This window comes from Mizuhopecten yessoensis, unplaced genomic scaffold (genome assembly GCF_002113885.1).
Source record: "Mizuhopecten yessoensis strain PY_sf001 unplaced genomic scaffold, ASM211388v2 scaffold8213, whole genome shotgun sequence".
NCBI classification, from domain to species: domain Eukaryota; kingdom Metazoa; phylum Mollusca; class Bivalvia; order Pectinida; family Pectinidae; genus Mizuhopecten; species Mizuhopecten yessoensis.
In genome coordinates this window covers 2,095,069-2,122,642 of record NW_018407435.1, presented here as the reverse complement: position 1 = coordinate 2,122,642, position 27,574 = coordinate 2,095,069, and the positions used below count along the sequence as shown (strand labels likewise).

Sequence of the window (27,574 nt, the reverse complement as noted above, 5' to 3'; positions counted from 1 at the left end):
GGGGGGTGTTCCAAATTTCCTGGGGGGTTTCCATGTTGGAAAAAATTGAGGAAAATGGTGAAAATATATGATTTTTAAACAAAATCTCAGGGTGGGGGGTTTCCTGAAGCCCAAAAAACCCCTCTGGATCCGCCACTGGGATGGTATTCTGTTAGCGGTCGAGTCAAGGTTTCACTAAGACAGCAGCATTCAAAAGTCTCGTCGCATTGGAGAACGTTTCAATGACGCCTGTGTTGTGGAGCGACGTGCATTTGGTGGAGTCAGTGTTATGGTTTGGGGAAGCATCACGTCAACCGGACGAACACCTTGTGGTCATCGATGACAATTTGAACGCGGTTCGCTACCGTGACGAAATTATCGTCCGGAGCGAATCGATTTTCTAGCGCAGCAGAACATCGATGTATTGCCTTGGCCTGCGGTTGGGATTGGTTAAAACACTCGTTGGCCTTGACCGTATTCTGCATGCAGCCCACCCTGCTACACCTTATATTAGCACCGGTATAGTCGATTAAGACATGTCACGTGGGAGTAGTCCAATCAGTTAGTTGCTCGCGCCTCATGTTTGATATTCTTGGAACTTTTTCTATACTTTGCACTTTAACATTAGAAATAACATAAAAAGACCATTGAATAAACTATAACTGATTGCACTAACATGTCATCTGAGATGTTATAGTCATCTTAGTACTTACCAGCATTGTACTAGCCTCGATCCATAGTGACTGGAATGTTGTATTTGAAGCTTAAATTAATTGTATTCATGGATTGTATCTATTGAGAATCTTATAACACACCCGGACATGCCTTACGTTCAAGGAAGGATTTTACCTGAAGGCAGCAGGGCCATAATTCGGCCAATTACAATTGGAAAAGGTATTAGTCTCCTAAATGTCTTCAAAATTTCCTAAAATAATGCAATCGTACTAGGAAAGTCCTAGCACGAGTTTCCTCCGGCCCTGACACCAGACTAAGATATTTTGACAGATAGATGTTTCACACCAGACATCTATCTGTCGAAATGTCTAAGTCTGGTGTCAGGGCCGGAGGAAACTGGGGCTAGGAAAGTCCGTTTTGTTTTGACTACTATTATTACTCACAATAAGACACCTCAAAACTTAAGTACTTCCAATGAGACCATCTTACATAACGTCCATTAGTTAATTAAACCCTGCTAGCACGAATATTGCTAATACTTTGAGAACGATAGTGTTTTACTCCGAAATATTAAAAAAAACTTTAGGGAAAGACAAATTCAGCAGGTTTTCTGTATTTCAATGAAAACTAACTGTTGACAAGTTTTATCCGCCGATATATCGATGGATATCCTATTGCAGAAAAGACATACTATATTTAGACATTTAGTTAATCTTCGCATTAGAAAAACCGATGGGGATTTTCCACCATAAAGGAATTTCGAAATCTACAAATGCTTTACAAAATTTGCAAAGACGTGTATCTTTACTTCATTGCTACGTACTGGCTAGCATGTGTTTTTCTTCAGACTTGGAAACCGTCAAGGTCAGCTAACTATCGCACAAAGTGGTACAAAAGTAAGGATTCTGGCACAGTCCCCCGCCTATATAATCCTTACCACCACCCCGCACCACCCTGCAGCACCACCCTAACCGGGTGGTACCGTTATGATGACGTCACGGGTGGGTTCTGGCACAGGGTCATTGAGTGCAGTCTCCTATATAATCCTTACCACCATCCCGCACCACCCTGCAGCACCACCCTAACCGGGTGGTTCCGTTATGATGACGTCAAGGGTTTTCCCCGATTGCATCACGTTTAGAAATATCGAAACCGGTTTCAACCGGATCGGTGATGTTTTGGAACCTTCTAGCATATAATACAATAACAACACAAATATACGTACAACATTTTATTTTCCCCGTCGCGATGGAATGAACGTGGGTCGGAGAGCCATCCTACATCCATCCTTACAAATATTACCTATTCTATCGTAGACAATATATCAATATTTACATCTACATGAAAGTCATCTACCACCCATGTTATGATACCGAAGCGATATGTTTATATGTACGCTCTTTCCAATAACATGGGGTCTTGACATTTTCTAGGGTAGTTCACTCTCCTACAAATCGGTTAAATCTGATGCGCGTATCCAGGAATTATTTTTTTAGGCCAATTTAGCCATTTCACGTAGTGTTGTTTGTTACGGCCTTTTCCTCTAGTTTTCAATATGGTTTCAACCTTCTACATATCGTCGTCCCTTACGTCAACTTTCTGTATCTCGGACTGATAGAAAGTACCTTTAATTTCATCGCCATCGTAGTCTTTGACTCTGTACACAGGCAAGCCTCCACGTAGTATCTTTTGAGATATGGTAAATATCTCCCCCGTCCATTTTTCGTCGTATTCCCGTGTGAATGGATTCCTGAGATGTGACAAACGCACTTTATCCCCTACTTTAAACTTGAACGGTTTACGAACTTTTTTAGTCTTTCGTAAGATCGGCTCTTTCTTTGGCCAGTACATTCTCCACCAGACAGATGTTTCGTTATCTTTGTTAACCTTAGTTGGAGTTGTCCCAATGGTCCTGTGATACGTCTTGTTGTAGCTGTCGGCGAACGTCTGGAGTTTTGTCACGTATTCATAATTCCTTATGTGCGTGAAATATCTATACATTCTTGACTTGATGGTCTTGATAACGCGCTCGGACACGGCAGCCTTGGTTTCATTTTGGGCATAAAGATGCTGAATGTGGTATTGATTTAGGAGATAGTTTACTTCCTTGGATCTAAACTCTTGGCCCTTATCGGTGCAGATCCTGCTAGGTTGTCTCCCCTCGCTGAGAATCTCACGAAGAGCCTTTGTTACAGATGCCCCTGTTTTGTCTTTTAGAGGTTTCATCCATAGAAATTTTGAGAACACGTCTATCACCACGAGTACGTAGGAATAACCGTTGTTTTCTTTCTGAAACTTGACCATGTCCATGAGATCGGCAGACCATTGGTCGTCGATTCCTGTTACCAAGATTCTGTTTCGTTTAAATGGTCGTCGGATGGATCGCTGAAGGTTGTACGGTTCTTGTCGCTGTAACCATTTTCTTATCTTATATTTACTGATAACGTATTTTCCAGCTTTTCTCACGTATCGATACAATTTATCAGGCCCAGAGAAACTCCCAGCATTGGTAGGATCGTAATAAATTTCTCTTAAATAACCTTCCCAAGCAGACATCCTTCTTCATCGAGTTCTAGACGTTGTATGAGGTTCGTTCTGATGTATTGATTCTTTTATTAGTTTTCTTCTTCAGAATTCTCAGACTCTTCCTCTTCATTATCCTCATCTTCGGATTCATCATCATCATCATCATCATCATCATCATCATCATCATCATCATCATCCCACATCTCTTCTAAGACATGACGGTTCTTTTTGAGTGCCATCTTGATCGCTTTGCGATCCTCATAACCATCGTCAACGAATTCTACGACATCTTCCATGACTTTCTCGTGAACCAATCCGTCTTGTAACTGAAGAATATACCGGATAATTGACCCGTATTTTTCGTTAAATAGATCCATGTCTTTAGATTTCATCTTTTCGTTTGCTTTCTCCTGGGCTTCGCCTTCAGACATATGTTCATTTACGTATTTCTCATACTTTTGATTCCATTTCTCCTCGTTTGCAGACCTGACTTCATTCATTATGCTATCGAAAGCTTCGTGTTCTTCAGTATCTCTATTTTCCTCGTCGGACTCCATATCTTCATATGCGATCCACCTTTTTGGTTTAGGCTCATCTTCTTCGTCTATAGATTCTCGTTTTCTTTTAAGGGAGTCGTTTTCCGAACACCATTTTTTCACGTGTCTCTGTAAATCATGCATGTCTTGGAACACAATACCACAATCGTCACAGGCAGGCATTTCTTCTGTTTCTAAGGACAGCTCTTGATGTTGTTGTTGTTGCTGCTGCTGCTGCTGCTGCTGCTGGTGGTGGTAATACGTCCGTTCGGTTGGAGTGTCAGCCTCAAAATGATTCTTAGTTTGGTCTTTCTGCCCTTTTATAGGCTGTCCAGAAAAAAACATCACTGCGCATGCGTAATGATTCGGGTGTTGATGGTTTCAAATCGACGAGAAGATATCCATACGGCTTGGTGGTGGCTTCCTTGAAATGTCTAATCAGGTGTTGAACGTTTTCAGGGTACATCTGTCTGGCAAAAGTCATGATCTGCTGTTTATCGATGGGATTATTGAACAATACCAAATAGTGACAATTTCTGCTCTGTGTGGGGTCTTTATTGTAGTAGAGGTTCTGATTGATGGCAATGACAGACATGTTTCTGTGGTGGCTTCCCTCCGTAAACAATTCGTTAATCTGAGGGTCTTTGCTTGCTGTCGACATCAGATCGTCCAAGATGACAAGGTTTCTTACTCCTGGATTCAGGAAGGAATCCTGGTCTAAATCCAGCGGTATCCCCTGAATAAATTCAACCTCTGGTATAACGGTTGACTTGATAACGTCATAGAGGGGCTGCCATCGTTTGTAGAGCCATACAATCCTTTGCGGAGGAGGTGATATTTTGGTCAAGCAGTTTTGTAGCAGTAACTTGACAAAGTAAGTCTTTCCACAAGACGTGGGTCCCGATACATTTGCAGTGAAGGGGTGTTTAAAAACAAAATCCTGCTGCTGCTGCTGCTGCTGCTAGGTAAATACAGCATATACCGGCTGCTTCATAATGTCTATGTAGGATGGTTGCTGCTGTAGTTGCTGTAGTTGCTGTAGTTGTTGTTGTTGTTGTTGCTGCTGCTGCTGCTGCTGCTGCTTCGTCACTCCATCTCCATGGTAGGACGGTTGTCCGTCCTGATGTTTGTGTCTTACGTGACGTTTTAAATCATGTGGCCAGATATATTCACTCAAGCAAATATGACACTGGTACTTCATATCGATGTGTACTCTTCGGTGTCCAGGTATGAAATGAGAAGTTATCAGACGAATCCTCTATTTATAGTCTCACAAGTATTGCATTGTGGTTAAAATTAAATAATAAAACAATTGCTAGTTTATAACATTTTATTACATACATCAAAGATACGTCATATGTACAATAAAGAACCTACTCTTAAATGGACAATATACACATTTATATTACTCAGTGGCGTCTACAACCCGACTTGTACTACTCGGGCAATCTCGTGTACACCCTTTCCCATGAAACGGGGTCCTGACATTGGACCTTTCTTGGGTAGTTCACACTCCTATTCTGGTATCCTCCAGTGTCCGTAGGCCAAACTCGATATTCCGTTTTGTAGGAGATACCTCTTGTCGTCGAATGGTGATAGACCCCTTTTGGTCATGGATATATTGTAGATTTGATGCTTATAACTTCTGCTCTGATTCATTTGGGACATAACGACTTTGTTTTGAAAAAGACAGTCCTTGTAATGCTTGAAACGTGTATGGTTTTCGATGACATATTTTTTAATGCCTTTTGCCTTCTTTGATTCTACGTAAGTTTCCACCTCTTTGCCATCTTTCTCTTCCTTGACGTCATATGTGTACGCATACATTTTAGCCTTAAGGCATGAATAGCGTATCCGTGGGTCTCGTCCTTCATTTTCCCCAATTCTTTTTTGTTTGTCAAACTGTAGAGGGGGTGATCTTTCTTATACTCCGATGTGTCAAATAAGTGTCGGTCTTCTAGCATGTCTTTGTAGATGTCCTCGGTTCTGATGATGTAGGCTAGAGAGTCAGTGTCTGTAAAAAGGAGGGTTGCCCTCTCTCCAAATTTTGTTTTGATGTAGTTGTAATGGAAATCATACATCAATGTTTTGGAGATATCCAGGATGGAGAATCCGACGTAAATGGGTCGGTTCAGATATAATTTAGATTTAAGCATGTGGACACCGACCAAATCCTCCGTGAAGTTCCTGAATTCGTGGAATGTGGGTTTACATGTTAATTTCATGGCCTTCTTCTCACTGTTGACAAGTTTGACATCCATCCTCTTCCTTAAATTTTCCATAGTCTTCCCGAAAACGCTGTTGTTCATCAGTTTGTAGAAGTCTTTCTCGAAATTGTTTCTAGATTGTTTCCTTTTCTCCGTGTTGTAATCAATATACGTTTTCAACCATGGAGACTGTTTGAAGGTAAATACTCTGTGGACTTTTGTGAGCTTCATTCCAAAAGAAAGATATTGTTTCAAGTTCCTATAATGCAGGACATATTTGTCCCTGTTTCTAAGATTAGGAACGAGTTTTTGAGCGGAATTGTAATGATCCAAACAGTCATGTGGTTTTTCATCATCATGTGGCTTTCCACAGTCTGCCAGCTTACGCCATAAGGTCTGGCTGTAGTCAGACAGTTCCTCATTCCCCACGGCTACTCGTTCTGGGGCCAGTGGATATTCGTTGTGTAGGTCGTGGAGTTCTGGAGGATACTCTAAATCCACTTCCATTATGTATCCATCCGTTGCATGATCGGGAACTGTCGTGATATCAAGCATGTCCTTTTCAGCATCGGTAAGCCAGGTGAAGTCATGAGTCGGAAGGAATTGCGACATGGCCCAGCCATATAAGTTATTGGCGTCTAAGTATGTGATGTAATCTGTTGGTTTTGTTTTGTCATGTCCGGGGACATATGGATTGTTAGCTTCAGCAAACCGATGACTAATCATCGATATGCCTCCCCGCAAGCCTTTCTCGATAATTAAGTGCTGATCGATGTCGGTAAGCAGTTCGAGTCTAACATCAGTCATCTTCAGCGCTGCTTGCCATGCCAGTCCAGGGGCGGTATAAAAATGAGCTGCATCGAGCCCATATGATTCCAGACATAAATTTCGGAAGTTCTCGAACACATCAGCAAGACCCAGGACATCTGTCATGACATACAGGTCGGAATATTCACCGAGATTTTTTATGTCGAATTGTTTCCAGACTTTGAGAACATGATCGTATTTTTCATCTGATACGTCCTCTCCAGTTAGACTACTACGAAACGCTTCCTGTGGTGGTAATCCGGTTTCATGAAATCTGTGGGGACCATCAAAGTAGTCGTAGGGATACACCTGTTTTTTTAAAATGAGCTCGATTTTCTCCTCACCGAAATGTTGTGTCATGTGTTCAAATTTGTCCTTCCCTTCCTCGGATAAATTTCCGATTAATTTCTCAAGCGATGTTCCCATAAATTGAAAGCTGTCGATGAAGTCCATACATCCTCTGGAGAAAGAAATGTACTTCTCCATATTGTTAGGTATACACTTTATTTCCTTATCTGACACCTTTCCGACTGCCTGCATGATTAGATGAGAATCGTAGCCCCTCAGATTATGAAAGACGACAGGAATGCGACCCGTGTACTTGTAATTTATATTACAGTCATTGTGCGCCGCTCCTCTAAACGCTCCTGTCACATGGCAGTGGTCCCTCACTCTGTCATCTCCTAACTCCTTTCCACAAATGTGACAGTCTACTGCCGTCTTGAAGGCTTGCCAATCTCTCCCAGTCATGACCATTGGCTCCACATGTTTGAATTTTTGTTCTATGTCTTCCTGTTCCCTCAGCATACATTCTACAAAGTTTTCTGCAACATCCGGTCCCCGGTACACTACGGGCTGTTTGGAAGACTCTACGACTTTGTAGGCGAAACTTGATGGTACGTGTTGTGTGGTCTTTTCTGTATGTGATTTATTTGGGTCGACCTCACATCCATGTATAGGCAACTGGAATGATTCAAAGTCGGCATATATGATGTAAGGCACATTCAATTGCTTTCTTACATCCTTATAGTACAACCATTTGTCCTCTTCTGTAGGTAGTTTTACTTTCTGTGTCCCATGTTCCCGACAGTATGATATATGGTCATTGAGAATGCGCTCTTTGGTAAAACCCTGTAGGCAATACATGCAGTGGAAATACTGGTTTTTACATGTGTGTTGATCGCTCAACAGACGATCTACATTCTTTATCCGGCAGTAGTGGGACTTGCGTCCATCCGTTATCAGCAGTAAATCTACGTGTCTGTCAAATCTTTGCTTTGTCACGTGGATTGGAAATAGCGAACCTTTCTCGTATCCTAAGACGTTGACCGTGATCTTGTTCTGTGTCTCGAATTTATTGATGTCCGCTACTTTCACAGGGAGGGATATACCATCAAAGTTCAGCTCGTGTTGGTGACCTATGTATTTGCTGATACGCTGTGGGTTTTTCTTCTGAGGATGGAGAGCAGCAAGCACCGACCACATGAAACATTTCTTGTCCTTGTTTTGAACATTGACTATCCCATGCTTATTCCTCAGTTTGATTGGCAGGGGAATATAGCTGGATCCTTTCAGGGGTTTATATTTTGCAAAGTGTATCTGGATTTGAATCACCTTATCCAATGTCCAGTTACTTCCCTGTCGTTGGTAATCTGTAAACGAATTTTGAATTTTTCGGATGGATTCCTGCATACTTTCGTCGATGTCGGATGATTTTAGAGTTATCTGACATTTTCCGCGAAAATGTGGCGAAACCCGTTCCACCGTCTCCCCTTTCGGTTTTGAGAATTGTACTTGAATAGATAAATAACATTTGGTACCTCCCTGGATCATAGATTTTGAAGAAATGTCATGATGTCTAATTTGGCTCGGCCCTCTGCAGGTAGAGTGATAATTTTGAAGATCCCCTTGAGTGTTTCCTCTGAGCATTCCTCAGTCTCCGTTTGGTGGTTCATCGTTTGGGTTGTGGGGTCTACAGCCGGAAGTGTCTGTGTAAGGTCGTTCTCTTTGTTATCGACTTTATTTTCATCCACCCCTCCTCCCTGCTGATTTAATATGTGGTTCTTCAAATGTTCGCGGTATTTGTCAGTCCTCCAGAATGATTTCCCACAACAGGTATGTGTAGGTTTCCCATGTAACTTTGTGTGCCTTGTTAAAAGATCTTTCCTTCTGAACTCTTTAAGACATAAATTGCATTGCCATCGTTGACTTCCATGACTAGATGTATGTCTTTTCAATGTCTTCTGGTGTTCAAACGTTTTATCACAATGGGGGCAGGACCATTTACCCTTCTTATCCAGGTGTGCAATACTGTCTAAGGCCTTCCTCTTCGACATACTGGAATGTATCGCGGTGCTCTGTAGAACTATACAGTATACTAATAGTCACACTGACAATAACTTTCTCCTCTGATTGTCTTCCTAAGAATGATTATTGCTTGATCCCTTGCCTCTATTTATACCCTCTTTAACCATCGGTGACATTCGTGTAATTTGATTGGCTAATTGAAATTTTACAGATTTATTGTGTAAATTTTGTGGTTTCAACAATTATTTTTTTTTAAAGTGATCGGACGCGCCCCGATTTCTAAACTATGTGTACACAGCGAGGTTAAATTTAGAACCTACGTCATACGATACACATATAGATGTTTGTATACACATACCTCCGCCATTTGCAATGGTGACATACACGATGGATTTATCGTTGTGATAGGGAAACATACAGGTTTGCAGATTAACGAATTATACCGGGATAGTAAAACGGTAAAATATCATAACTTATAAGAGAAATATTGTAGGCTGTAATGTAAACAACGCGATATTTGTTAAAAAACAAAGTCTGTCCGTTGGTAGCGTATGTAAATGCGTGATTGATTCACACACAGTGAGAGCACTATTGACATACGCATAAAGAACGTAGGCTATACGTTATTGGAAATGCTATAATACAGTTTTGTATGCGTGGAAAATGTTCGGTTAACATACAAAGTGTGTGACCTAGTCCTAGTCTGTATGGTTTTTATACGACGGAGTCGGACATAAACAAATAGCGAGAGCTATCTGTGGATATTGTATGAATGTACGTGGGGTGGCTCTCTGATCCGTGTCTGTTCTATTGACGGAGACAATAAAATGTTGTACGTATATTTGTGTTGTTATTGTATTATCTGCTAGAAGGTTCCAAAACATCACCGATCCGGTTAAAACCGGTTTCGATATTTCTAAACGTGATGCAATCGGGGAAAACCCATGACGTCATCATAACGGAACCACCCGGTTAGAGTGGTGCTGCAGGGTGGTGGTAAGGATTATATAGGAGACTGCACTCAATGACCCTGTGCCAGAACCCACCCGTGACGTCATCATAACGGTACCACCCGGTTAGGGTGGTGCTGCAGGGTGGTGCGGGGTGGTGGTAAGGATTATATAGGCGGGGGACTGTGCCAGAATCCTTACTTTTGTACTACTGCACAAAATCTAGATGTCCTTTTTATTGTTTATTTTCTTTGTTCAAAATAACATTGAATGCTGTGGTTTACTACACAGATAAAGATATATAGTGTTCACGACAATAGAATCTCTGTAGGCAATAGGTCTAGGAGAACAGAAATCTCGCATAGTTTGACATCACGCGAGTACGTAACTCAACGCCGTCATTTCCCGTTCCGTATACCTAGACGATACCTGTGCCATTGATTAAAATTAAACAATTTCTAATCAAATACATGTATGAGGCAGATATCTGGACATTTTTAAACAACATAATTCTCCAACCTATTTTTGTTTACTAATTTCATTTCTTTTTGGTCTATTGCTCATTACGAACACCAGTATACTGTCATGTGTCTAAGGTGGAGTCTATGAAACCACGTCAACAAAATTCCTCAGATATGTACGTGTCTGATTTAAAAATAATTGAACATGTTACATTTTCGGTTTTCTACAATTTGTCTTCAGTTTGCTTTCCAACATATAATAAATAGAGGATCTTACATGAGTGTATTAGGCGAGTGTCAAATCAAATTATTGAACGAGTTTAATAAATTCACGAATGCAATATTCTATTTATCACTTAACGTTCATAATTTGAAAATAAAACCATGTGTTATCAATTGCCTCTCTAAAGGTCAAAACCAAAGTACGCCGCTCCGCGCAGTGCAAAGTTTATTTCCAGATTTTTTTTTTAAATATTGTAGTTTTAAATGCAATGAAAATAATGACAAAGTAAACATTTCAAATTAATTTAATAGCAAAAATATTATGATTTATCAGAATATAATGCCGATAACTCCACAATTTTGTAGTTGCGTACGATGTCCCACGGTCTTGACCAATCGTAGCACATTTGGGTAACTTATATGAACAATATTATATTACATTTGAACCAAGTGACCCCGAGTTAAAAGCGATAATCCCGCAGAGGACTACATCTAATACAATCCACAAAATCACACCCAGAATGGTTTTAGTAAAATAAATGACTGATGACGTTCCGGTGGAGAAGCACTAGCATGTAAATCTTAATTGATTTAAGCGTGTATCAAATATCCTCGCCAAAACAAGCAAAATCATTGTTATATACATTCATTCAGCTCAACTTACCAAGGGTTTTCTAAAAACACGGAGAAAATTGCAGTGTTATTTTCCACCGACTTCAGTACAGAAACGGGTTTGATGGATATATATTTACATTCTGTATGCTTGTACCCATGGACGAAAATGACATTCATTTTTTCATAACACAGGTGACCTCATCACTGCGTATTGATACACTACAATGACGTAGCACAGGGCGTAGTTGGCTCACGTCCGGCGTGGAACAGCCCTCGATGTAGTTTTGTTATGCTAATATGAATTGGTATTAAACATGATTGATTTGATTTCAAAGCTTAAATAATGTGTGTAAAGTACATGATAATAATAAACCACTTTTATAAATTCTACAAAATTAAATTTGAAAAAGTATATTTTGTTTGTTTTGTTGTCATGCTGTTGCTAGGACCACCTGCAGAAGTTTGACATTTTCCCGCGAAAACAAACTTCTTAAATCGAAAATAATACCTAGATATACATTTAAGGAATGAAATTATTTGTTTCAACATTCATGAGGTCATAACAACATTGGCTTTCTGGACATATTTACCATGAATCGCTAACGCTAACGCGATTCACGGAATATTTCCAGAAAGCCAATGTTGTTATGACCTCATGAATGTTGAAACAAATAATTTCATTCCATAAATGCATATCTAGGGTTACTTAGCTCACCAAGAGTGTTTCATGAATAAATTCGGAAACTCAAACCAACAGCCCGGGCAAAACTCTAAAAGATGTAACAAAAAATTACGCACTCATGTCCTAGATAAATGTTCCTGTCCCCTTCAAACTCAACTAACCCGAAATTATAACTTTCGATACAAAAGTAATATTCTTCCATTCTCTTTTAATAAAGGCACTTGCGCAACTCCATCGTATCTCAAACATACGACTGTAACACGTTTCCAGCTTTGAGACGCGTCGCCCTTAGCCTCCTAGTAAATGTTCTAGTCAAAGGGAAACAATGATAAAATATTACTGGTCATAAAGCACTCTAAATAAACATATATTAATATTCATCCACTTGCACCAACAATAAAATATGTGACCTATGCTCCATTTCGATTGCAGAAGGACACTTTATCAAAAACCGCTAGTACAATCGAACATGGGTTTTCCGACGACGTCCTAGCTACAACAGACCTCAGCCCGAGTGTGGCGCTAATATCCGGGCCAACAAGAGTGATTTATAGACTATAGCCCGAGGGTGGCGCTAATATACGGGCCAACAAGAGTGATTTATAGACCACAGCCCGAGTGTGGCGCTAATATCCGGGCCAACAAGGGTGATTTATAGACCACAACCCGAGTGTGGCGCTAATATCCGGGCCAACAAGAGTGATTTATAGACCACAACCGGAGTGTGGCGCTAATATCCGGGCCAACAAGAGTGATTTATAGACCACAACCCGAGTGTGGCCTGTGTAACCAGTGTCGGTGATGTAAGATATGCCTGTGTAACCATTGTCGGTGATGTAGGACATGTCTGTGGTGTCGGTGATGAAGGACATGTCTGTGTAACCAGTGTCGGTGATGTAGGATATGTCTGTGTAACCATTGTCGGTGATGTAGGACATGTCTGTGTAACCATTGTCGGTGATGTAGGATATGTATGTGTAACCATTGTCGGTGATGTAGGACATGTCTGTGTAACCATTGTCGGTGATGTAGGATATGCCTGTGTAACCATTGTCGGTGATGTAGGATATGTCTGTGTAACCATTGTCGGTGATGTAGGATATGCCTGTGTAACCATTGTCGGTGATGTAGGATATGTCTGTGTAACCATTGTCGGTGATGTAGGATATGCCTGTGTAACCATTGTCGGTGATGTAGGATATGTCTGTGTAACCATTGTCGGTGATGTAGGATATGCCTGTGTAACCATTGTCGGTGATGTAGGATATGTCTGTGTAACCATTGTCGGTGATGTAGGATATGCCTGTGTAACCATTGTCGGTGATGTAGGATATGTCTGTGTAACCATTGTCGGTGATGTAGGATATGCCTGTGTAACCATTGTCGGTGATGTAGGATATGTCTGTGTAACCATTGTCGGTGATGTAGGATATGCCTGTGTAACCATTGTCGGTGATGTAGGATATGTCTGTGTAACCATTGTCGGTGATGTAGGATATGCCTGTGTAACCATTGTCGGTGATGTAGGATATGTCTGTGTAACCATTGTCGGTGATGTAGGATATGCCTGTGTAACCATTGTCGGTGATGTAGGATATGTCTGTGTAACCATTGTCGGTGATGTAGGATATGCCTGTGTAACCATTGTCGGTGATGTAGGATATGTCTGTGTAACCATTGTCGGTGATGTAGGATATGCCTGTGTAACCATTGTCGGTGATGTAGGATATGTCTGTGTAACCATTGTCGGTGATGTAGGATATGCCTGTGTAACCATTGTCGGTGATGTAGGATATGTCTGTGTAACCATTGTCGGTGATGTAGGATATGCCTGTGTAACCATTGTCGGTGATGTAGGATATGTCTGTGTAACCATTGTCGGTGATGTAGGATATGCCTGTGTAACCATTGTCGGTGATGTAGGATATGTCTGTGTAACCATTGTCGGTGATGTAGGATATGCCTGTGTAACCATTGTCGGTGATGTAGGATATGTCTGTGTAACCATTGTCGGTGATGTAGGATATGCCTGTGTAACCATTGTCGGTGATGTAGGATATGTCTGTGTAACCATTGTCGGTGATGTAGGATATGTCTGTGTAACCATTGTCGGTGATGTAGGATATGCCTGTGTAACCATTGTCGGTGATGTAGGATATGTCTGTGTAACCATTGTCGGTGATGTAGGATATGTCTGTGTAACCATTGTCGGTGATGTAGGATATGCCTGTGTAACCATTGTCGGTGATGTAGGATATGTCTGTGTAACCATTGTCGGTGATGTAGGATATGCCTGTGTAACCATTGTCGGTGATGTAGGATATGTCTGTGTAACCATTGTCGGTGATGTAGGATATGCCTGTGTAACCATTGTCGGTGATGTAGGATATGTCTGTGTAACCATTGTCGGTGATGTAGGATATGCCTGTGTAACCATTGTCGGTGATGTAGGATATGTCTGTGTAACCATTGTCGGTGATGTAGGATATGCCTGTGTAACCATTGTCGGTGATGTAGGATATGTCTGTGTAACCATTGTCGGTGATGTAGGATATGCCTGTGTAACCATTGTCGGTGATGTAGGATATGTCTGTGTAACCATTGTCGGTGATGTAGGATATGCCTGTGTAACCATTGTCGGTGATGTAGGATATGTCTGTGTAACCATTGTCGGTGATGTAGGATATGCCTGTGTAACCATTGTCGGTGATGTAGGATATGTCTGTGTAACCATTGTCGGTGATGTAGGATATGCCTGTGTAACCATTGTCGGTGATGTAGGATATGTCTGTGTAACCATTGTCGGTGATGTAGGATATGCCTGTGTAACCATTGTCGGTGATGTAGGATATGTCTGTGTAACCATTGTCGGTGATGTAGGATATGTCTGTGTAACCATTGTCGGTGATGTAGGATATGCCTGTGTAACCATTGTCGGTGATGTAGGATATGTCTGTGTAACCATTGTCGGTGATGTAGGATATGCCTGTGTAACCATTGTCGGTGATGTAGGATATGTCTGTGTAACCATTGTCGGTGATGTAGGATATGCCTGTGTAACCATTGTCGGTGATGTAGGATATGTCTGTGTAACCATTGTCGGTGATGTAGGATATGTCTGTGTAACCATTGTCGGTGATGTAGGATATGTCTGTGTAACCATTGTCGGTGATGTAGGATATGTCTGTGTAACCATTGTCGGTGATGTAGGATATGCCTGTGTAACCATTGTCGGTGATGTAGGATATGCCTGTGGTGTCGGTGATGTAGGATATGTCTGTGTAACAATTGTCGGTGATGTAGGATATGTCTGTGTAACCATTGTCGGTGATGTAGGATATGCCTGTGTAACCATTGTCGGTGATGTAGGATATGTCTGTGTAACCATTGTCGGTGATGTAGGATATGTGTCGGTGATGTAGGATATGCCTGTGTAACCAGTGTCGGTGATGTAGGATATGCCTGTGTAACCATTTTCGGTGATGTAGGATATTGCCTGTGTAACCAGTGTCGGTGATGTAGGATTTGTCTGTGTAACCATTGTCGGTGATGTAGGATTTGTCTGTGTAACCATTGTCGGTGATGTAGGATATGTGTCGGAGATGTAGGATATGCCTGTGTAACCAGTGTCGGTGATGTAGGACATGCCTGTGTAACCATTGTCGGTGATGTAGGATATGTCTGTGTAACCAGTGTCGGTGTTGTAGGATATGCCTGTGTAACCAGTGTCGGTGATGTAGGATATGTGTCGGTGATGTAGGACATGCCTGTGTAACCATTGTCGGTGATGTAGGATATGCCTGTGTAACCAGTGTCGGTGATGTAGGATATTGCCTGTGGTGTCGGTGATGTAGGATATGCTTGTGGTGTCGGTGATGTAGAATATGTCTGTGTAACCATTGTCGGTGATGTAGGATATGCCTGTGGTGGCGGTGATGTAGGATATGTCTGTGTAACAATTGTCGGTGATGTAGGATATGTCTGTGTACCCATTGTCGGTGATGTAGGATATGCCTGTGTAAGCAGTGTCGGTGATGTAGGATATTGCCTGTGGTGTCGGCGATGTAGGATATGCTTGTGGTGTCGGTGATGTAGAATATGTCTGTGTAACCGTTGTCGGTGATGTAGGATATGCCTGTGATGTCGGTGATGCAGGATATGCCTGTGGTGTCGGTGATGTAGGATATGCCTGTGGTGTCGGTGATGTAGGATATGCCTGTGATGTCGGTGATGTAGGATATGCCTGTGGTGTCGGTGTGGCTATCAGCTTTACGTATTTTGTTAAGAAGTGTCCAACTGGAACTGCATTCTCCTTCTAGTTTACATTCCACTAGCTCGAAAGTATCTGACACCAAAGAGATAAAAATATAAACCTTTTATTTCCACCATAAAAAATAAATATGCTACAGACGGGGTCACCTGTAGACCACTCTCTACATGTGCATTACGTTTTTATATAGTCAGTGTATCAATAAAGCTTTTTGTATCCGGCTTTCGGTCCCTGGTTTGTGTGTTGTTGGGCTTGATGAGGATATCCGTGACACTGTCCGAGGAAGCAGGCGGGGACCTTTTCGGGAAAAGTTGGATATCGAACGCACAATAGAGTGAGACAAACACATAAAGGGCCGTAATTGTTATATTAGGGAGGAGATCCTTATACTGTGTACCCAGCACCATGCTGCACCCGATGTAGAATGGACGCGCCACCATTATAGAGAATATATAATAAACAAGCGTCACGGCGAACACAGGGTTTATACGAGTGCACGTGCGGCAGAGATAGCGCACATCGCCTTCCCGACAGGGTGACAAACACTGCAACTGCGATAACTTCATTTCTGAAAGGGAAAAAGAACACGTTATTTCTTTAAGATAAATAGAAACAATAACCAGTTGGCGTTATTTGATATTAAACATCAATTTATCAAGGCTGCGAGAAATAGAATTCTATACAATATGTCGTCACTTCCGGAAGTACGATACGGCTGCAACATTCTGTCTTAAAATGACTTCAGCTGTTGCGATGGGTGAAACCCATTAACTACACACAAAAAAAACATATTCTGCTTATCAGCCTCTTTGATTTACAAATTCTTCAATATATTATACAATAAAATTATTATATAAGAAAAAAGTATATGCTTTTTGAGTGCATATCTGTCTTTCGCGGAGTTTCCGAAACTACAGGGACCTGAGAAATTGTTACAGCTATATTTTGACCTATACTGAGGTTTTCAGAGTGATTTTACATGTTTTATGGGTTAAAATCGATGATAATTGGGGGTTTCGTTTTTATCGAAAGTCATAATAAACCCATAAAACATGTAAAATTACTCTGAACGCCTTAGTTTAGGTCCAAATATAGCTGTAACAAATTACCAGGTCCCTGTGTCCGAAACCTGTAATGTTCAATATGCCGAGTTGCAAAGTTTTTCTTTTCTTTTTGAAATTACGAAAAATGAGAAAATTTCGATTAAACACGTTTGAGATATCAGTTTATTTGACATTTATACTAAATACAGTGCGAATCCGGTAAGAAACAAATTTGAATGGTAGCAAGTTATAAAATTGGCAATAACTTCCATAAGATAACACCAAATATGTTGCGTATACGAAAAGCACGTCTAAGACATTTCTATCTTTCTAATATCCTTCTGTGTAAAAAAAAATGGGTTGACAAAAACGATGCCATACAAATATATTGCAATATTTGCCTGGCAGTATATATATTACAATGTGAATCTGAAATGGCAATATATATTTCATATTAATTTCTGGTTATTTGATAAATTCGAAAATTCTTTAATATACTTACCAAACTAGAATTATGTCAGTGTGACATTAAAGCCGCTCACCACTTTAAATTTAATTGCTTCAGTAACACGTTGAGCATCAATATTTACTATAATAACTCAGGTATGTGTTCTGTATTCTGCTAATTGAAAATCAGGTCATGTGATGATGTTGCCTTTGGAGTTTCCAAAATTAATCACCCCTTAAATGATGCCTTAAAAACATTTCTCCCTCTACTCTTTTTTCACCCTCTTTTGTGACGCATTATTGTAATTTTCATTAATTAGCATCCTCCAATGATGTGATATGAGCATTTACATGCAGAATGGCAATCGGTGAATGGGTAATAAAGAATAGGTGCATTTTGAAAAGAGACATTGAACTCCTTTTATTTATATTTATTTTTTATTCATATTAATAATAATTATTAATATATGTAGTGACTTTATTTACTGTCATTGAATATACAATTCATCACAAAATCTCACAAATGTTCTTGGAATATATTTGAATTTTTATATTTCTCAATGCGACTTTACCTACGTAAGAGTTATTTCCCTTACACCGGATTGGATAATATTTTGACACAGCGCGAATTCTTGTCAAACAGCAGCGGCAGTTGTGTCATGTTCTTAAATTGTTACATTTTCATAAATAAATACACCAGAAATAGCATGCTGTGTTACAGAAATGTTTGATAAGCAGTTCACATATCGTCTCGTCTCGGAGCCACGTCCGTGGTAGCAACGATGGTTTATTACCGTTATCAACCTAAGCACGATATGATCAAAATAGAGGTTATACTTCATCACGCATACGGTTTATAATATATATATTTACTTCTTCCTTGTACTTACAAAATATAAAAAGCTAGACCGGACAGACGTGTGCTTTCTCGAATCAGAGTCACGAAAACAAACACTCCTCAATCCGAGTTGCTAAAACGCTCAAACCTAGTGCATGCATTTCACCACCACAACACTCGTAGAATGCACCGGAGATAAACATTTTGTTTGGAGAGGAGTATCAGAAGAATTTATGTAACCCACAAGTGAGTGTCAGAGATTCTACTTTCTATTTACGATAACGAAATTATATAGCGAAAGCAGGCAAGACTGAATTATGCGCACGCACCCCGAACGGAAGTGGGTCCGTCACTTCGTTCTCTGGACAGAATCAATAAGTCGCTCGGCTCTCGCCAAGAGCGGCTTAAAAATATCCTGAAAACTCTTTGAGCTAATGTTGTTACACTGGATTTCTAGGAATACAACATAACTCCCTACATATCAGAATAGGTATCAAAATATCACGCTGACCCGGAAGTAATTGGAGGGTTCATATCCACGATTGTTTTGAAACAAAACATTTAGTATATATTGGATTTGACAACTATCATATTTTGTTGTGTATTGTTTTGCATATGCAAATTTAGGCGTCTTATACAGACAATATTCACAAACCACTCCGGTGTTTCTATTTACAGACATCCTTGAGAGTAAAGACAAGGAGAAGTACCAAAGACATTTAGACCCTTAGATCAAGATTCTTGAATGTAAAACTCTCATCTAATCCCCGTTTTGACATTTAGAACTCTCGTTTCTCTAGGTAAGCCGAAGTTTCTTAAAACAAGAGGCCCATGGGCCTTAACGGTCACCTGACATCTGATTCAAATTAGGACTGTCATCCAGTGGTCAATTCATACTTTTCGTCGGCCCGAGTGACCTTGCTGCATCGTCCATTAATTTTTCCTTGTGAACACAATAACTTAAGTAAATATGAACCGATTTTGATGAAACTTTGTATGCAGCTTTGTATCAATGATATCTTGGATGAGTTTGAATACCGGACCAATTTGACCATAACTTACATAGTTATTCCCCTTGGTAATTCTATTATTGTTGGACCCTGTGAACACGATAACTGAAATAAATGGGTGTGACTCCAATTTTGACCCCGAGGGGTCTGTTTTGAACAAACTTGGTAACTGTATGTCTTCTGTTCTTGGTTAAAAGAAACAAGTAAAAGCGTAAATCAATGATTTATTTAATAAGGCACACAATTTTAATAGCACCTTGTTAGTAGCAAAAATGCGTCATGAATGAAAAAAAAGGTGTACCACATGAATTTCCATCTATTCTTGTGTAATGTCAATCAACATCACAGGGACAAATAAAAATATAATGACAAAGGGCAATAACTCTGCAGGTTACCGTCAAATAATAACCGGACAAAGTTTCATTGAACTCCGTCAACATTTATTCAAGTTATCGTGTTGACAAGGTCCAATAATATTATTATTACAAAGGGCAATAATTTGTAAGTTATTGTCAAATAAATCCCAGTTTCGAACTCATCCGAGATCTTATTGATATAAGGCTACATACAAAGTTTCATCAAACTCGGTTAACATTTACTCAAGTTATCGTGTTCACAAGGAAAAGTTAACGCACGACGCACGACGCACAACGGACGACGACGGACAAAAGGCTATCACAATAGGTTACCATCACCTATGGTCAGGTGACCTAAAACGCTAAGATAATGCAGTATACCTACAATAGCCTATAACATTTGGCTCATCCTCGATATCAAGGGGCTCATTTTCGCTCTCTGCAGAGATCGTGGCGTTACCCTGGGATCGTGCACAGGGGCATGGATCGCTTTACTTGTAATATAGTGGTCTCCTCTACTAAAAAATACATATCTCTTTGTATTTTTTAGTAGAGGAGACCACTATTTTTTTAATATTACAAGTAAAGCGATCCATGCCCTTGTGGGATCGTGCACGGTCGTTCCACCAACTTACCTTGATCTAGCATCTTTGCCTTTTGTGAGCGATACATGAAGAAGAGGAGGCACACAAAAGGGATGTAGATGGTACCGTACTCTAACAAGGTAACAAGGCCGTCCGAGTAGGGATCACGCTCACACACAGTCACGTACAATAGTTCACTCTTCAACTGCAATGAGGGTAATTGGTCGCGGCGTTTTGAAAATCCTACAGATTTGATGATTATTACTGACGGCAAAACAATCCCTGTATATATAAGTATAATTTTACGGATTGTATTCGACTGTTGCACGTGAAAAGTTTCCTTGATGGTTGAGAGACCTACTGCCAACAGAGACACAACCATGGCAACCAAGCACACGGAGTAAAAGTCAGCACAACCCTCAGTTTGGATCGTTACGGTATCGGCAATGTGTTTTGCTGTTTGCAGTATATATATTGCATACAGTTCATGAATGAAGCCACAGAGAAGGAAGACAATTATCGTAGGACTGTTCTTACACCCAACCCTCGCTATCCGTCCTATGGCGACAACGCCAACCCCGAGGGTCAGCGCTATGATCAGAAACTGCCATATACTGAAAATCACTATTACGTCCCCTTGGACTCCCGCTGTATCAGATTCCGGCGTGTGCAAGTCGATCGGCATATTGACCATTGATCTCTTCGTCTATCACATTTTCTGAAACAAACAATAATGGCAAAAACTTAATTAGCGTAGATTATTTTAAAGAAGCAGTTATAGAGAGAGATACGATATTTTTCAAATATATAAAGTTCATTACTTTTTACTTTTCCTTTAACTATTTATTTATTTATTTATTTATTTGACCAGTCGTTTTTCAAAGCTTTAAAGTAATTCTTGATCGGGACATGTCTTACATTTTACCGATTCGTTTGGTATGTTAAGTAGTTCAAACCGTTGACTGTTCTCTCAACAATATTGAAGAACTGCCGCTCGATTAGCCATTTATTATTGAACCGGTGACGGCTTCTAGCTGTTGACCTCGAATGTTTACTTTGTGGAAATTCTAATGGAATGTATAGCGACAGCAAAACGTTAGAGTAAATCATATCTACCAGGACGTACCGAAAATGTTGACGTCTTGTCTTCCCTAGGCATGTAATGGACAGGGTCATTATATAGCGAACAGTGACTACCGGGATACGTTATCGCGTCTTAATCAGAACGGCACTGTGTGTAACAGTGAGAAATGGCCATCGATCCGGAAGTAAACCTATAACAAACGCTGGCCGACATCTATCACAGACACTTGACGTTATGCTTACAGCTTTGAATGTTATAGATATAACAGCTAAAACAATAACGAGAAAAACGATCTATTGCGAGAAAAACAATGAGATCGTGGATAAGGATACTCTAATCTTATTGACAAATACAAAGTAAAGTCATGGCTGCATCGGCTATTGTTAATTATATCTAAATACAAACAAACACCTAAAATATTAATACACATGGCTTGTGCTTGGTCTACTTACACATAGAAACTATTGTGTGTATATATACTATATGGGGCAAAGAAGTAATTCCAACAGTGTGAAGTACAAAATTTGGATTTTTTTTATATAGGATAGTGAAAGTAGATTCGAAGTGCATTCAACCATAACATACAAAAATGTTACCCAAATGCAGGATTATTACCCATATGCGCCGTTGTGCCCAACCTGATAAAGTTCTTCAAAACGTATATGTGTTGTATCTATACCACAGGGAATAGTATTCGTAATGTATGCATACTTCCCTATGTTCTTCCCCTTGGGCTTCACTTAATATCTATTAAAGCAAAGGGGTTTTTCTGACTTCTAAATGATTATCAAATTACCTAAAATTTACTCAACTGAACTGTAAAATACTACAGAATGTACTAAGTACCCCGTAGGATCAGTACAGCGGTGTACAGTCGTGGTGTCTGACTAACATTTAGACGTCGATAACAGTATAGGTAAATAAAGTCACTATGTTTCCTGTGCATGTGTGTATAATTCAGGCGATTTCCCTTGAATGTAGTACATTGAAGTGTTGTATACAACATGGCTGCCTATATGTACTCGAGCAGAACTTCTGATTCTGGTCAGTAATCAGCAACAACCTTTTCGGATATACACAACATTATTAATACAAGTTCATCAGCGTGATATTTAGACTCACCTGTTCAAGGCTATGTTGGTACGTGTAGGTGTAATCTCGCGCTACCACAGTAATGTTCCAGCCAGACAAATCAGCTAGTACGTACGGGTAGCCGGTTACCAACACTCTCCAGGCTAAATATGGCATGTATATATTTATTTTTAAAGGGGCGGTCGCGCTCTATATATGCTGTAACCACGTGGTTGTAACACAGCTGTCAGAACACGTTCAGGGTATGTGATACAATGTCATAGCTCGCGGCTAGATCCATAAGTAATCTTATTAAGTTTGCTGTGTGCTATTTTAGTTTTTAGTTTTTTCGAAGGAGTGGCGGTGGTGGTGTCGGCGTAAACGTCAAACATTTAGCTCAAACGTTAAGTTTCGTTCTGAATCGAATATAGATGCAGTTAACACTCTGCATCATATCTTTTGCTGCGGATGCTAAGTGTGACTATTATTTCATGTCTAGCTGTGTTGAAGGTAGTTTCAAACAACGCAGGAGAAACCGAATTTGAACAGCACTTCATATGTTTAAAAACAATCATAAAACTTCGACACTTTCTGCAGTACAAGATTTATGCAGGTATACTGTTTCGATAAAAATGCCACCCCAAAGATTATTATTATTTCCTTTATTTCCTCCAAAAATGAGGAGTTACAGAAATAAAGAACACTACACGTACAATTCAGACACTATTGAAGGAAAAGAAAATGCATTCTCGCTCATGGTCACATCCTCATATACATAGTGACACACATGCATATGGACAGACACACACACATTAGAATAATAATAGTACACGCATCATATACCATAAAGTACTATAAACACAACACAATGATATAATAGTTTCTATTACAGTTATTATATGGTGATAATTATAATGGTAGACAGTATAACACTCATCATACATTAAATCACACATTGATATAATAGACATATCTACACTCCTCATACTACATTATCATATAATAGTATAGACAGTAATATACTTCTCGTACTAAGCAATCATACAACATTGTAATAAACAGTATTACACGCATCACACAATACATTATACAGCATTATTATAGACAGTATTACTGTTACATATGTCTTACAATACAATCCTTCATTTAGTAGAACCCATTTCACGAAGTCATACAATATAGTCATACAGTGGTGTGAAATACACAATATTACACGCCGTACATGATACAACCATTAACTAATTAAACAGAGCAACCATGCAATGATTTCAGTTGTAGTAATACACACCACAAGATTAATTCATACAATACACACAGTATTATGACTGGTAGTAAGTTGCACTAATCATGCAGCCCAATTGTGCAATGGTATAACAGGAAAGACGTAGGAAGTGCTTGCCAACTAATATAAATACAAAAATATATGTATTTCATGTATTAATATTGCTGAAGCGATGATGATATACGAAGCTGGTATTTCATCATTGTGGTGGGATTTTTACCGAAAGTTGATCTTAACCCCTAGAATATAAACACCTTAGTTTAGGTCCAAATACAGCTGTAGTAAATCCTCAAGTCCTGTGGTGTATAACACACTTCATAGCCAACGCGATACGTTTTTGTGTTCAGATTAATTGTTTATCTAAAATGTTGTTGTTTTTTCGCGAAAACCCGACAAAATACTAACTCCTTCCTACCGACTCGTCTAGGGAGATTTTTTTAGCTCATTCGGTAAAATCGTTAGACTAGTAAAATGAATGTCCTGAGCTCGAACCCTAGCTAGTGCAGGCATTAAATAAACATTAGCCTATGTTATAGATAAATGGATATTTCAGGGAGTATGGGTATATTCATGTAGCTAAAAGTGTGAAGGGTCCTCTTATCACTGGCAAACACTGGAACTATACAATGGAAACTGACGATATCTTTGATAAATCATTTCTGAAAAAAAGCTTGAGGGACTTTTATGACAAAAACAGAGATTGGATATATACTAATCAACATCAGTGTTCTGTGTGTAAATTATGCAGAGTTAGGCAAGGATTCGAACATGGACATCGGACTGTTTATACTGCTAGTTTGACAACCTGAGTTATATGGTCAACAGAAATGCCCTGGTCCAATTGCAATACAGTTTCTCCAAAAGGAAATGACGGAAAGGTCATATACAAAAACCGAAGTGGAATTCTTTATAGTTTTGCTTGCACTGGGGCATTGGTCATTAAATCTTCATGCTTAAAATCGACGTATTGCACACCCAACGTCGGGTAAGGAGACATTTTATTTTACATCACAACAATACAGGTATGATCCCATCACACGTGTTTTTGTGTTTTTAATCTTGGTATGTACTTTGACTAGCCGTAGGTCGGTGTCTTTTCTCCGGGAACTCCGGCTTTCCTCCACCACCAAAACCTGACACATCATTAAATGACCGTAGCTGTTAATAGGACGAACCAGACTTGACTTGAATTGTTGTTTAAAGGGATAATACCTGATAGCATGGATGACTTGTTGACTCATGTTATAAGATGGTTTCATTCTTTATCATTAATTACAGCCCATTTTGTTACACTCATCAAGGTTAGACGCGCTTTAACCGGTTTAACAGATCCTTTTTCAATCTTTAGAATGGATTTTTAAATACCAGCTTATAAAACGTGCTTCTACGCCTCCTCTTTCAAATATCCTAGAAACGCCCCTGGAAGTCACTGAATTTTTAAATTTTAAATAGCTATGTGTATATCTATAGACATTTAAGTTGTAGGGAACTAGAGACAGACATGGAAAGTTTCAAACGATGGGAAATTATTTGGAGTCCGGCCTCCTCTGGTCTATCATCATCTCTACCAGTAGATCCTGCATGATAACTTATCATGTTGTACAGTATTCGAGCCACGAATATGAAGTTAAAATCGTTATTCACGGATAAGGCGCCAGCAATAAGCTGAGCCAATCGTTATTCTGTTTACATATGTTGCTCCTATCTCCATAATAAAGGAGGTTTTGAATGTTCAAGGTGACGAAAAGTAACAGATGTGGGAGCATTAATGACGTTTTACTGAGCTCGATATTTACGTAAGTCGTCATAGTAACGATACCTGTTGTTGTAATCAATACATGTATGTCATATCAGTGCGAACTCATGATGTTGACACTGCAACGAGTTATCGTTCCTGTTTCAAACACTTATTATAAGTATATGTGATTTGGTTTGGTTTTATTTTGTGTAACATGCTGTACACAGCTTATGTCATTTAATGACAAGCCTCCTTGTGTGAAATGCAAGCGTATATGTGTGCTAAAGGTGGTATGTTGGTGTATTTGTCTCATAGATTGCGATAAAGTGGACTTGATGCCAACTTTCAAGGAGAGTGCTACCTCACTGAAATAACATCCCGAAGGCATCTAGTACAGTATTCCAACCGATCACATTATATTGACTCGGGGTTAAGGAGTTGTTGCGATAACCCTAAATGCTGCAGCTAGTTTGTTAAGGACTTTGGTATGCCCCGGATCGGTAACAGAACCCAAAGCACTCTCCACTTGTGCGAACGTACGGCGAGCCAACATAACATTTATTATTTACAGATTCAGGTGTTATTGACTCAATAACCTTTGTTGAGGTCATTGTCATTATCTCTCGATAACGACAGTCATTCTCGTGCGCGAAGTGATACATACACCGTGTACGTACATCTGTGTACAACCCGGGGATTTCCAATTTCGGAAGATGACGTCAGGTTGTTTATAGCGCCTGATGATTACTTCACCGACTGAGGACGGCTGGATTTTGTGTGGTTTTCTACGTGTTTGTGTTCATTTACATACGTTTACTTTGATGACATAGTGTAAACCATACCCAGAAATACGATATTAAATTCAATTTAGACAATAACGTTCGATATACGGCAGTTTTGCCGTAATATTTTCAACTGCACTCGATAAGGCTGGTAGATAATGTCCATTAATGGTAATCACAGGATGGGTTCGATAAATTTACATGACCTTCATGTCATTTGCCTGCCTAAATACTGATAGTTAGATCACAGCACACAAACTGGGTTTTGTAATGATTGAAGTTAAAATCAAACTTTTAGAATTACTTCGAGTATTTGTGATTTTGTAGACATTATAGTTACTGTTGCCGTGGAGTCTACAAAAAACACAGGAGAGTTCCAAAACTGCGAGCCGTTGGTGCCATATTATAGCGTTCCGGAATTAAACGGAACATCTTTGGGTTTAATCGGCGAAGCGAAGCGAATGACAACGATATTATTAATCAATCAATCATTCAATTAATCATATCTTTGCCATTCCGTTATAGTCATAGCAAAATATTTTCATTAAGTATCCTCGGGTTACTTAAGGTGGCTCCACACATCGTCATCAGCGTCCATTTTCGTGACGTACTTCCGGAAAAATTACAGCTCGGACTCAATTATCTTGATCGAAATGTGCATGTACACCGTGTCGTCATTTCCGTATTGCGTATCGGGCATTCAATGTCGTTGTGCAAATTATAGTTACACCTTGGCCGTTTTCGTTTAAACGGTCAAACCGATCGGACCACTGTTGTTCGTTTATTAAATAAGGTCGGACCTAGTAATATGATGCTGCTTTTAGGCGAGCCGCGAGAAAGCCTTGCAAGGCCTGCATATACATTTGCAGGTCCGCCAGGATTTATACCCGAAATTGTTACATTTATAAACGGTCAAACCGGTTGCTCCGCATACACGAACAGGCCCCTGGTAAACAATAGTACACGTGCGTGCCGATGATATGTCAACACCCGATATCGAGATTTTACCGGGAAATGTATAATCACACGTATTTCAGGAATAAAGCTTTCAAATTCATAGACATAAACAGACTCACGGGAAGATAGTGACATGAGACCAAAC

The 27,574-nt window shown here is 39.8% G+C and overlaps 3 protein-coding genes across 9 annotated transcripts in view; all 3 read right to left on the bottom strand.

The window, feature by feature from the left end:
• Positions 1–5,479: 5,479 nt before the first annotated feature.
• On the bottom strand, positions 5,480–8,422 carry LOC110455379. The gene has a single exon (XM_021505478.1). It carries the CDS (start codon positions 8,420–8,422, stop codon positions 5,480–5,482), a length of 2,943 nt encoding a protein of 980 aa, XP_021361153.1.
• Positions 8,423–11,942: 3,520 nt separating this feature from the next.
• LOC110455410 (putative ankyrin repeat protein RF_0381) lies at positions 11,943–15,975 on the bottom strand. 6 transcript variants are annotated; one of them, XM_021505533.1, is made up of 4 exons: positions 15,733–15,975; positions 15,397–15,560; positions 15,267–15,343; positions 11,943–15,206 (listed from the first exon to the last, which is right to left on the bottom strand). In XM_021505533.1, the coding sequence occupies exons 1-4, from the start codon at positions 15,958–15,960 to the stop codon at positions 12,724–12,726; spliced, it is 2,952 nt and encodes a 983-aa protein (XP_021361208.1). In that variant the 5' UTR covers positions 15,961–15,975; the 3' UTR covers positions 11,943–12,723. The 6 variants fall into 6 exon arrangements, with proteins under 6 accessions (XP_021361208.1, XP_021361204.1, XP_021361205.1 ...); XM_021505529.1 differs by having other exon boundaries at positions 15,267–15,560; XM_021505530.1 differs by having other exon boundaries at positions 11,943–15,343.
• A 352-nt stretch (positions 15,976–16,327) lies between these two features.
• The window catches only part of LOC110455411, a 14,586-nt gene continuing 3,339 nt past the window's right edge, over positions 16,328–27,574 (bottom strand). The window contains exons 1-3 of one of the 2 annotated variants that reach the window (XM_021505535.1): positions 22,722–22,859; positions 20,567–21,233; positions 16,328–16,805 (exon numbers count right to left, since the gene is read on the bottom strand). In XM_021505535.1, the coding sequence (XP_021361210.1) occupies positions 16,420–16,805; positions 20,567–21,209 (1,029 nt within the window). In that variant the 5' untranslated portion in view covers positions 21,210–21,233; positions 22,722–22,859 and the 3' untranslated portion in view covers positions 16,328–16,419. Of the gene's footprint in view, positions 16,806–20,566; positions 21,234–22,721; positions 22,860–27,574 lie in introns of those variants that run through there. The other variant, XM_021505536.1, reaches the window with a different exon arrangement.